Source organism: Hordeum vulgare, chromosome 2H (assembly GCF_904849725.1).
Source record: "Hordeum vulgare subsp. vulgare chromosome 2H, MorexV3_pseudomolecules_assembly, whole genome shotgun sequence".
Taxonomy (NCBI): Eukaryota; Viridiplantae; Streptophyta; class Magnoliopsida; order Poales; family Poaceae; genus Hordeum; species Hordeum vulgare.
Genome location: NC_058519.1, coordinates 209,811,802 through 209,823,720, shown reverse-complemented (window position 1 = coordinate 209,823,720; position 11,919 = coordinate 209,811,802). Strand labels below are relative to the sequence as shown.

Below are 11,919 nucleotides of genomic sequence, written 5' to 3'. Positions count from 1 at the left end.
GCGGTCGGCAATTCCGTCGGACAGGTTGCGCGCGCCCGGCAGCTGGTCGGTTGGCGTCTGCCGCGCGTGTTTCCTCGCGCCTCCGGCTAACGAGTCAGTGACCATCGGTGTGGCGTTGAGGTCGATGGGCGCGGGTGCGGAAGGCGCGACCACGCTCACCTCGGGTGAGCACTCCCCCGAGAGGCGGGAGGCCTGCGGGTAGACGTGGAAGTCGGGCACCGGGTTGCAAGCCGATGCGTCGGGCGAGTCGGGCAGCATCGTCCGAGGGAAGGCGGATGAGCCGGTGCTGACCGCGGTGGCCACGGCGGCGTTGACGAGACCGTGCTGGCTAGGGTTTAACCCCAGCATGCAGAGCGTCTCCCTCGTTGCCGCCGCGTTGGTGACCTGCTGCTGCGCGGCGGTCGCCGCGATGGCTTCATCCCTCGCGTTCGCCGCGTACCTCCGGTCCTTCCTCTTGGCCGACTCCTTTGCCCGTTGTTCGGGCGTCAACACCTTCTTCGGCTTCGGCGCGGCGGCCTTCCGGGGCGCGCGAGGCTTGCCTTTGCCGGACGAGGCGAGGCCGGCGGCGGCGTCGAGGTCGTCGCCCATGGCGAGCGTGGGGCGGGAGGGTTTTGGGAGAAAATGGTGATGGATGCCACCGACCGGCGAGCCCAGAAAGAGGAGTAGGCGCGCGCAGCGTTCGTCTCATGTCCGCGCTGACGTAAATCCAGCTTTAAATTGGAGCGGAAATGGATCGTCAGGCGGACGCACGTCCATTTGGGTCGACGCGTTGAGCCGACTTTTGTGTCCGTACCAATCCAAACAAACGAAGGCCGACAAAATGGACCACCAATCCAAACAAACGAAGGCGGACAAAATGGACCGTCCCATTGGAATTGCTCTGAGAACGACTGAACGAGTGCTGCGACTATGGGCAAATAATAGATTGGAAAGTGTTAGGTTGACACTCCTTTGCAAATGATGCTTCGGAAAAGTTATGGAGCATCAGGAGGGAGCTGGTTGAGTGCATCGTCTTGCTTCAGATTTCTGTGTACTTGGGCAATAACATTTTCAACGGACCTGGATAGAAAATGGGGAACAATTGATAGCAAAATTCTTCAGCAAAACATTAAACAGCATCATCGCAGGTAGAAGACAAAAAAAATGATTTCTCAAATTATAAGTATAGGGGCGACTCAGGGAAAACAATATCAACATCATATATCACCCAACACCAACACACAGTTCCACCACTCCCCCACCCGTTCTGTCATATCTAATCATTATACTCCTAAATAGCAACAGAGCAAACAAAAAGACCAGCAATAATGAACAAATGAAATTTACACACGTCAACCAATGGCCCTAATTGATAAGCTGCTGCAGATCGATGTGCCACGATGAGGCTAGCTGCTTCATTATCTGAACTGGTGTCGCACCCTCCCAATCATCCGGCAGCTCGATGGCAGTAGCTTCGTGAAGTCCAAATAAGAGGTCATTCTTCGCATCTCGAGGGATTCCAAGATAGTCGGATCCATTTTCCATTACCAGATCGGTCAACTGCAACCAGGACAATCATGATTTAAACAGGTTGCTAAAGCAATGCATTCAAGTATTCAACTCAAATATTAAACCGTGACATTCCTGACATCGGAGCACACAACCAATCATACCGGTCTAATAACATACTCCCTCCGTCCGGAAATATTTGTTATTGGAATGGATGTATCTAGATGTATTTTAGTTTCAGATACACCCATTTTTATACATTTGTGCGACAAATAATTCCGGACGGAGGTAGTATCTTCCAAGAAACTTTTGTTTGACCAACATGCTGCCTACCGTTTAGTGAAAAAGAAAATAATAGATAACCACAATTATAGTTTCTATACCATCATCTGGCAGCAGTAGCTATGCCTGAACAGAACATAAGTTATGGTACTGCTTTGGCTTCACAAGTAAACAGAAATAACTGCATCTCTATTAGTTCCACGACATGTTAAATGCTGCCTGTACTGTCCAGCAAACAAAATTAAACTAAACTATCACCTCGATTCCGAAATATGGGACGTCTTGGATATTTCAATATGAACTACGTACGGACTGAAATGGGTGAACAAACACACTAAAACGTGTCTATATACATCCGATTCAGAAAAGGTTAGAACACTGAAATGGGTGAACAAACACACTAAAACGTGTCTATATACATCCGATTCAGAAAAGGTTAGAACATCTTATAATTCGGAACGGAGGGACTACTATTTAACAAATAAAAATCATTTGATCACTGAAGAAAGCATAGCTATCATTCACGTACTTCACGATCTTCCTTGTAGCAATCCAGTCAAAATGAGTGGCCTTCATTCTAGACCAAATGAAAAGCCAGGAGTCTGTTTGAGAAGGCAAAAGGACCACTTGTCAATCAGTTGCACTTCGGTTCTCATCTAATGATTTTCTACCAAGAATATGTTAAGAATGATTCCACTAACTTGGTTGTGTAGCTAATTACTCCCTCTTCCCAATTTACAGCGCCCTCGTATTTCGTGGTTTAACTTTGGCTATCAATGTGACAATACTAACCAGTCAAAAAATGTGAATAATGATACATGAGTCATGTGTTAAAGAGTATACCATTGAAACTTTTTCTGGATATGAATTTCAATGGGTATAATTTTTCTAGCACAGAACCCATGTTCCATTGGCCAAACACAACCTTGAATGTGTGAACGCCACATAAACCAGGACGGTGGGAATACATAGTTATTGACGGATAAACTCATAGTCGATGCCTTGTTTACAGGTTGTAGGTGCAAGTTCTACAAGGCACAGCCCTCGCACGCTTAGCCCACTTAGACCGATTTAGGTGTCACCATTATGGCTCCCCAGTGCCAAGCGCTTTTTAGAACACTAGTTGATAGTTAGATACTATTGACTTCGTTTAACTTCCCTACTCAGATATATTCCTCATTCCTGGACAACTTGGAAACATTTAAACATTCACCAATACCAAATCGTATTCACTGCTCCATGAACACCATGCGCATTTAACAAAAGCAACATACCAGGTGCACAAGGCCTACTTGGTGAACAAATGCACAAATTCAATGAGATGAGGTTTTTGGAATATTATGGTGGCTCATTTGCCCAAAGGGAGATGTGGGGTGCGGGATTGGTCCCACTTGCATCTCGGCCACACTGATGAGACCGGACGGCTCGATTGGATTTATGCATTTGTTCACCCTATAGGCCTTGTGCGCCGCATATATTGCCCACAACGAAAGCAATATCCACAACTATTATAAAAGCACAATATCCTAATATTGAAAAATATAGTACTAGGAAGAACTGTGAATTCAGGAAACCGTCAGTATCTTCAGCTCCATCCCCACTAACCTCAGGACAGCATCATATTGCCACATCCAAATTTCCTAAACTAATTTGAAATGTTCATGGTATGTTATCTCACCAAAAGGAAAGGATAGTTGTGCACGAGATACTAGAACAATATGCAATTTTCAGTAAAGAACAATAAGTAACTGTTTAAAAATGCTTTAACACATGCACACTGAAATGCACTCTTTAGAGTGGTATGCCGAGTCATAACATGAAGCGCACTTGATTTTTCTTTTTATAGTTCAGCACCAGTTTTGGAGTGAAAAGAAAAAAACAACTTTGGCATTTCCCTGGTATAGTTGTCGCTAAGTCTACAAACATCTCCGGCATTTCAGATAGAATAATTTCTCTTAAAATGGAAGATAGTAGTTTACCTGCTGAAGCCAACTCAAAGCTATATCATAGAAGCTTTCTTCTACAAGGAATTGTCCAACAGCATGTAGAACCTCATTCGAAACCTCGTTTGACAGTTGATCAACGACTGGTCCAGTTTGCTCCATTAACTTTACAAGTAGCTCAGCATCTCCAGCTGAAAGGACCTCAGCATAAGCCGAATCCATGTCACCAACATGAATAGCATCCATCGCGCGGGTCCAGGATTCCCAAAGTGGACCTCTTCCATCCCCTTGATTGTCATCATTCAAAGCCTCTCCATCCAGCTCAGGAATAGCAACTCTTGCAGCAGCCCTTGAACTTCCATTATCTTCACCAGCCACTCTGATAGCTTCCAGTGTTGCCTCATCTTTCGAGGCTCTCCATGCACTTCGAGCAGAAGGACCCTCTCCAAACCTAAATGGCCCCTGTCCTTTGTCCCATCCTCGCCTCGGGCCTGCTTGATCATTACCGTTTCTAGGAACCCTGGTGTCAGATGAAAAAGAATCTAATCCTCTCCTGGAACTCATTCCACTTCGTGATCCAGAATAAGCATATGAATCCCATTGCTCAGAATCTGGTCTCCAAGATGGGCTTCTTACACCAGAAGCCATACCATCTGCAGAAAAATACCTATCTGCGAACCCTACCCTTCCATCACCACCCCTACCAAATTTGGAATTAGAATACTCATGAAACCCATTGTATTTTGCAGATGATCTGCCGGGAGATGAATCGAAGCCCAGGGTTGAACCACCACCTCTCCTGCCTGATGACAATGATATATCCCTAGCCATTTCCTCGACAACCCTCTCAAGACCACGTACTCTGTTTTCCAGAGTAACCATGCTGTCATGAGATCCTCCCATGAAATCCTGAAATGTGCAAAACACAATCGATATTATGTAGCTTTCCAAAAGATGTCTCATAAACATAAAATCTCTCCTCAAAAGTTGCACATCATAATGATATATGGTATCATTTGGATAAGTAACAAACAATTAGTCAATCACCACCCAAAACATAGTTAAAAAAGACTCGCCTAGGCTCTAGGTGATAGCGAAATGCCTAGCGCTTAATGTGCACAAAATTGTGCATAAGCATGCGCTTTGGTCAGATAAGCGCAAGGCGGTGGCAAAACACAAAACTAACGCCTAACCCTTATTTTAACTTTGATCCGGAATCGCCGTAAATGCAATCCATTTCACATCCAACAAGTGTACAAGGTTATTTCTAAATAACTAAACAATGTAAGCTCGGTTTATTTGTATTACCATGTAAGATCATAGCACTAGCTAGATAGCACTGTAAAAACTGTGATAACAAAAGATTGGCAGCAGCCTCACACAAAGAAATACATGCCATATGAAAACAGATTTATAATTTCACTTTCACATACACAATTGCAGAGAGATTGAAATGTAACATACTCGGAATGTATTTTTCTTACCATCAATGTGGAAATTAAAAAGGTGTGACATTTTATGGCTGTACAGTTAGAAGTAAAAAAACAAATCAAAATTCAGAACTTCCTGTGCTAAAAAAATTCAGGGTGGAATAAGCCTGAGCAGAACTAACCTGCAACATGTTCATGAGGCTCGTTTGCTGTCTCTCCAATTGTGATAACTGCTTCTGTATCACTAACCAGTTTGTTTTATTATTTATGAAGGGACCATCTCCTGGGATAGTCATTGGTGCAGAATCTTTTGCACTGGTTTCACACCTATCTTCAACATCAGATGGTCTAGTCTTTGCATCTTTGTTTCTACTTCCTCTTTGGCCAGCCCATTTATTTCGAACACTTTGAAAACTAGAACTAGCCCGCCCTTGAGTCAGACTTCCTTCATCATCTGCAGATCCATTGCTGTTAGCAGCACCAACATGATCGCCATCTGCTTCTTCTGGATCATCTTCGCTTTGTAGATGAGATTGTAGCGTCTTGCGGGGAACTACCACCTCAACAGCCAAGTCATCTGTGGTTCTCGTCTCAAGCTTTTGAAAAAACTCAGGGTTCAATTCCCTGTCAGTTAGTGTAGGTCTTTTCTTCAAGAGAACTGCTGCTTTTTCAGCTATGCTACTGCCCTTTGCTTTCTCATTATTGCTAGGTGAATCCAGCTTCATTTCACTGCCAGTTGGTTCTTTAGTTTTACCATCTTCTGCGCAAATTGTTTAACATTAAGCATACAGATATAGTAAACACCCTAGTAATACCATGCACTTGTTCAACAAAAGAAAAGGATGATACCATTTGTATCTTCACCTGTCAATTGCTTCCACAGCTGCACTGCATCGATCACGCTGTCTCTGACAGGCCTTACCTGGAATTGTGTTTGCAGGAACAACATATCAATTCATTATGAATATGACTTGGTCATCTGAAACCAAATGGGGCAGCAGCACATGCTACATTTTCAATAAGAGTGAGGAGGATTATTTATTACCTTATCAAAACGGCAAGCCTCAAGAGCAGCTATGGTTGGAGCGGCCCCATCACCTATCAGGTGGCCTGAATAGGTAGCCAGGACACACAATGTGTCAGCAGCTGCTTTCCTGGTAGCCCAATCACTGTTCTCGAGACAGTCGCGGATACTTTGCAGTGTCTGTTGCATATTCTGGGGACTGATTGCTCCAACCTGAAAGGCGGGAAATCAATCATCAACAGATACTCAAACAAGGATGTCAGTAATCGTGCTGATAGTTTCTATGATTCTATCACCACAGTGATTGATGAAATATGCAGAAAGGCTAGGAATTGCGTAAGCAGCAAGTTTCAATGATAAGACCATATGAAGATACTAATTATAACAAAGAAAGAAGCAATTCGGCATTCCAGTCTTATGGGTAAAACCAGAAGATGAGTGCAGAACACTTTCATGGGTGCATAAGGTCATATATGACGTGTTGGAGCCTGGTAATATCAATCAAAGTAACAAAGTACAAAAGTAACGCTCAAAAACATCATCCAAGTTATTAATCTCCAGAATTCAAGCCCTCACCAACCAAAAAAGGCCTAAAGTTCTTAACTATTAGTCTTACACTCCCAAGTGTGCACTATGATACTAACACAACAAATTCCTTAGCTCAAACAGCCAATGAACAATAGAATAGGTCTAAAAAAACAGTTTTCTACTTCAGTAGTATCAGCTAGTGCATGCATGAATCCACTGACTTATCCGAGATATCAGAAAAATATTTGCATGCCATACGCCTATGAGCAGGTAAGTGAAGAATGTATTGTAATGCTAGCTAAAATGGCAAGAATGAAGAGTTACCAGAAGCAACTAGAAGTTTAAGATTCTCTTTGAAGCTTCAAATCCCAACTACATAATACTTTGGATTGTTCATGCCTTCATGGAGTCGAACAGTATTTAAAAAGAGACATAGCCTTATATGCCCAGTGCCCCAGTGGCGGGAAATAAATGCCAAAGATCCAAACTGACTAATGTTGCCCTATGATATCAGTTCTTCACGTTCCGAACAGTGGTCCATTCTCTTGACAGTAATTCACCAAACACTTTACAGCACAGAAATAAAAAAACTAGTATTTCCATCCTAACAGCTGACAGTGAGATATACAGGCCACATCCGAAACTGACTAATATGATTGTAAGTTCGTACTCCCTCCGTCCCAAAATAAGTGACTCAACCTTGTACTAGCTTTAGTACAAAGTTGAGTCACTTATTTTGGGACAGAGGGAGTAACTAATTAGCACAGCAGTGTCAAACAGCACTTGGCAAGTTAGACATTCCCGTCTTCACCCATAAAACAGATGTGGGTGGTCTGGATGACTGAGGATTCCGGCATTAGCCAATACAGACAGAGAAGCATCTCCAACAAAAATAACAACTAGCAGTCTACCATGAATTCCCATCGCCTAGAATTTGTTATGTCAATGACTCGATTCATCAAGCATATATAGCATGCAAGACAGAAATTTGGGAGACAGCACATACCTGAGCTAAGCTTCCGATGACATTGAGCAGTGACCCCTTGGCCTGCACACCCTGTCCGCCGACCAACTTGAAAACCCTGGAACCAAGCTTACCAAACATCCCCAACACACCAGGTCCAGGGCCTGCCCCCTCCACTGTTTTTGCCAAGCAGGCCGCGGCCCCGCTCTGCACAGTCTTGCTCTGCTCTCCCATGACCTCGAAGAGCGGTTTCAAGAACAGTGCGACGGTCCCATTTCCCGCCTCGCCAGCTGCTGAAGCAGCAAGCGGCCGGAGGTAGACCGCCGCTAGCTGCCCGGAGGCGTCGCGGCACGCGTCCCGCACGGACGAGTCGGAGGTCGTGTCCTTGAGCCGTCGCGAGAGATGCGCCATCACCTTCTGCAGGTGCGGCGCCGCGGCGTCGGGGTGCGCCACGCAGAGCGTGGCAAGGAGACGTATGGATTCGCGCCGCGCCGGCGAGGCGAGCCCCTGGGTGTCGGACGCCAGCGCATGGAGGAGCATGGGCACGGCGTCCGGGGACGGCGGCGACCGGATGAAGCGGTCGAGTTCCTCGACGGCGATGTGGTGCGTGTCGCGGTCAGAGAGCTTGGCGAGCGCGGAGAGCACGCGCGACTTGAGCTCCGCCATGGCAGCGCTCTTGGACGGTGCCGCGCCAGCGGCGGCCGCGGCGGAGGCAGGGTTCGGCGGCTGCGCGGTGGCGGGCGACCTGGGATGCGATTTGGTGGCGGATTTGGAGACCGCGGTCGCCATTGCGGCGGATTCGCGTGGGGAATCTGGGGAATGCAAGAGTGGGAACGGGGATGGCTGCTAGTTCAGATTTGAACTGGTGGGATGTGGGATTTGGGTTACAATTGGAGGCATACGGTGGCGAATTCGGGGTGGATTTGTTGGGATTCGTATAGCTTTTGAATCGGTCGATGGGTTTGTGGCCGGGTTTTGTGGCCGATTTTGGAATGAGATGGTGGGATCTCGCCTTTGGAGCGGAGGTGGGTGGTGGGGTGGGCGAAGACGAGGAGTGAGCGAACGAGTTCAAGATTCTTCCGAGACGACGGGTGAGAAGGGTGGAAGAGGGTGAGTGGGCCACCTTGTCAGTAATCGGCTTGGGAATATTGTAGGAAGGAAAATTACAGATTGTCAACAGGTATATAGAAGAGCTTGAAGCTATCGAATAGATGAATCTACAGTCGGTCAGGCAACACCCCGCCTCGGTAGCCCATGAGGTTCTAATGGTTAGTTTTGGATTTTTTCACGCAAGAAAGCAAAGAAGAAGGGTTCCTGTAAGAAGATGGACTCCGCCTCCTTTGGGTTGTGCTAAAATCAATGTGGATGGGGCAGCCTGCCGTATGCCCCCGATTGGCGCTGTGAGTGTTGTGTGTCGTGATGGACTAAGGCAAATACCTTGGGTCTTCAGCGATAGTCTTTCATGGACTAACTGATCCCGAAATCTTGAAAACTTTGACATGTTGCGAGGCCCTTGCACTGGGCAGGGATCTACTCCTTCAGAAGATCGCCATAGCATCGGACTGTCTTCAAGCGGTCCAAGATATTAATTCTGAAACTAACGGCATTACGGCTCCAATTATCAAGGAAATCAAGGATGGAGGCAACGATTTCCAAGCTATCTCTTTCAGCCACGAAGGACGTTTGTCGAATACGGAAGCTCATGGTTTAGCTAGACATGCTTTGCACCTAGGGGAGAGACGCCATGTTTGGCTCCTGCAACCTTTTGATACTCTTGTTATACCTGTAAACCTCACTATTGATCAATAAAGCAAAGCAGTCTTCCCCTCAAACAAAAAAATGATTTGGAGCTGTCAATAACCTGGGCCCACCTTGTCACCAATTGATGCTTTATATTACTATCACCCCTTTCGTTCCAAAATAAATAGAATAACGCTAACGCCTACACGTATGGCACGAAGCAACATGGCCTAAACGTTTTCATTATTATTTATTTTGTCACGTCAAAATAGATGATATGAGTGGGGGAAAATTTGATTTTTGGCTTAAAATGGTTTATCTTCTAATTAAAAAATTCAATTAAAAATTTATTTTCACCATTAAATCTTTCTGGACGAGATCTTCAAACTAGATCCCATGTTGATATGTTTCGATGGAAAAAATGCCAAAAGTTACCATCTTGTTTATACAGTAGTTGACATAGTGTTTACATTAAAATTGTCATGACATGTTCTATTTATTTTTTTCTAGAGTTAAAGCTAACATTATATTTTCAACTACTTTTTTGGCAATTTTTATTAATTGACCATGACAGTTTTTTCACCATGGCAATTTTAGTTTTTGGATTATGGCAAATCTAGTTTTTTAATTCCGTGGTTTATAATATGTTAAAATATAGTTTTAAAGGTGGAAGAAAAAATAGATGAATCATATCATGGCAACTTCAGTGTAAACACCATGGCAATTCATGTGTAATAGACATTGCAACCTTTAACAAAAAAAAGTCGCTGAAACATACTAATATGAGATCTAGTTTCGAAGATCTCGTCACGATGGATATAATGATGAAAACGGATCTCCAATCGGATTTTTCATTTAAAAAATAAAACATTTTAAAAACTAGAAATCCAAAAATATTTCCACATGCATGCATGTGATGGGTGCACTCTATATGTTATATGTGTGTGGGTGGATGTTGCTCCCACCATACGTATGGACGTTATCAGCGTTCAATAAAAATCGATGCTTTAATATAAAATTTGTATTAAGTTAGTACCCCCCGTTCTTAAATATAAGACATTTTACATATTGCACTATGAACTACATACGGATGTACATAGACATATTTTAGAATGTAGATTCACTCATTTTGCTCCGTATGTAGTCTTCTAGTGTAATCTCTAAAAGGTTTTATATTTTAAAATGAAGAGAGTATTAAATTTTGGTCACTTATTTGAACTTATTTCAAGACAAACGAAGTAAACATGTTGTACGTGGTAATGAAAGAAACATCTCTAGCTTAAAAAGAAAGCTCATGGACCCGTGCAATGCAACGGACGGGAGTCAAGTGATGCTAAACATGCTTAATGTGGTTCTTCCCCAATCGGACAGTGGTTACTTTAGTCCACGTAGTTAGAAATATCTAGAATACGTTCACAAAACTTGTCTTGAGGATTCACATACGATCCATTCTACTCCCTTCGTTCGGAATTACTTATCATACAAATAAATATATCTAGAAGTAAAATACATCTAGATACATCCATTTTCACAACAAGTATTTCCGAACGGAGAGAGTACGATTTTGTGTACGTATTTACTAATTTGGCGATTTACTCTCATGTTGATACATACTTCGATCATTTTTTCTTTGTGCCTAAGGTCGAGCCCGCATACGAAGGAAAGAATTTGCTAGTAAATCTGGACTAAATTGCCCCTGGTTTTCCATAGATAGAAGGCTGGGTAGTTATGATTTACTCCCTCCGTTCCTAAATATAAGACCTTTTAGATATTGTACTATAAACTACATACGGATGTATATAGACATATTTTAGAGTGTACATTCACTCATTTTTCTTCGTATGTAGTCTCTTAGTGAAATCTTTAAAAGGTCTTATATTTTGGAACGGAGGAAGTACATGTCGGTGATTGGCTGGACTCCACAATTCCCGTGCGCACTACTCGCTTTCTCTATGCATGTACTTCTCTCTCTTCCCTCTCCCTCTACATGCGCACATGAATACTTTCTCTGTTTCTAAATATAAGTTTTTTAAAAAAATCACTAAAAATTACATAAGGACGTATATAGATATATTTTAAAGAGTATATTCATTCATTTTATTTCGTATGTAGTTTTTAGTGAAATCCTTTAGATGACTTATATTTAGGAACGAAGGGAGTAAGATTTAATTATTCACATGCATGCGAGCTATGGGAAGCGCAGTACGCGGGGCAATTTTGAAAACTGCGGATTAAAATAGGGATCGCGCAGAGCATATAGGAAAAAATCAAAAAAATGTGTAGACTATTGAGAATCGGAAGGAGAACGTATCCAACGTATCTATAATTTTTGATTGTTTAATGCTGATATATTATCATTTTAGGATACTTTGGGAGGAATTTCCTTACCAATTCATATTATGTTTTAGCGCTAACCCATTGACCTAGTGTCCACTGTCAGTTGTTGTTTTCTGCATGTTTTTCACTTTTTAGGTTTTTGATACCAAACGAAGTCCAATTGACCTGAAATTTTTTGCAGAT

The 11,919-nt window shown here is 43.4% G+C and overlaps 1 protein-coding gene across 5 annotated transcripts; it reads right to left on the bottom strand.

The window, feature by feature from the left end:
* Nucleotides 1-1,130: 1,130 nt before the first annotated feature.
* Nucleotides 1,131-8,799, bottom strand: LOC123425880 (TORTIFOLIA1-like protein 1). Of its 5 annotated transcripts, XM_045109630.1 has the most exons (7): nt 7,702-8,799; nt 6,189-6,380; nt 5,993-6,065; nt 5,326-5,903; nt 3,750-4,622; nt 2,300-2,372; nt 1,450-1,539 (listed from the first exon to the last, which is right to left on the bottom strand). In XM_045109630.1, the coding sequence occupies exons 1-6, from the start codon at nt 8,446-8,448 to the stop codon at nt 2,343-2,345; spliced, it is 2,493 nt and encodes an 830-aa protein (XP_044965565.1). In that variant the 5' UTR covers nt 8,449-8,799; the 3' UTR covers nt 1,450-1,539; nt 2,300-2,342. The 5 variants fall into 5 exon arrangements, with proteins under 5 accessions (XP_044965563.1, XP_044965564.1, XP_044965561.1 ...); XM_045109628.1 differs by lacking the exon at nt 2,300-2,372 and having other exon boundaries at nt 1,131-1,539; nt 6,008-6,065; nt 7,702-8,791; XM_045109629.1 differs by lacking the exon at nt 2,300-2,372 and having other exon boundaries at nt 1,131-1,539; nt 5,326-5,900; nt 6,008-6,065; nt 7,702-8,791.
* Between the last annotated feature and the right edge of the window lie 3,120 nt (nt 8,800-11,919).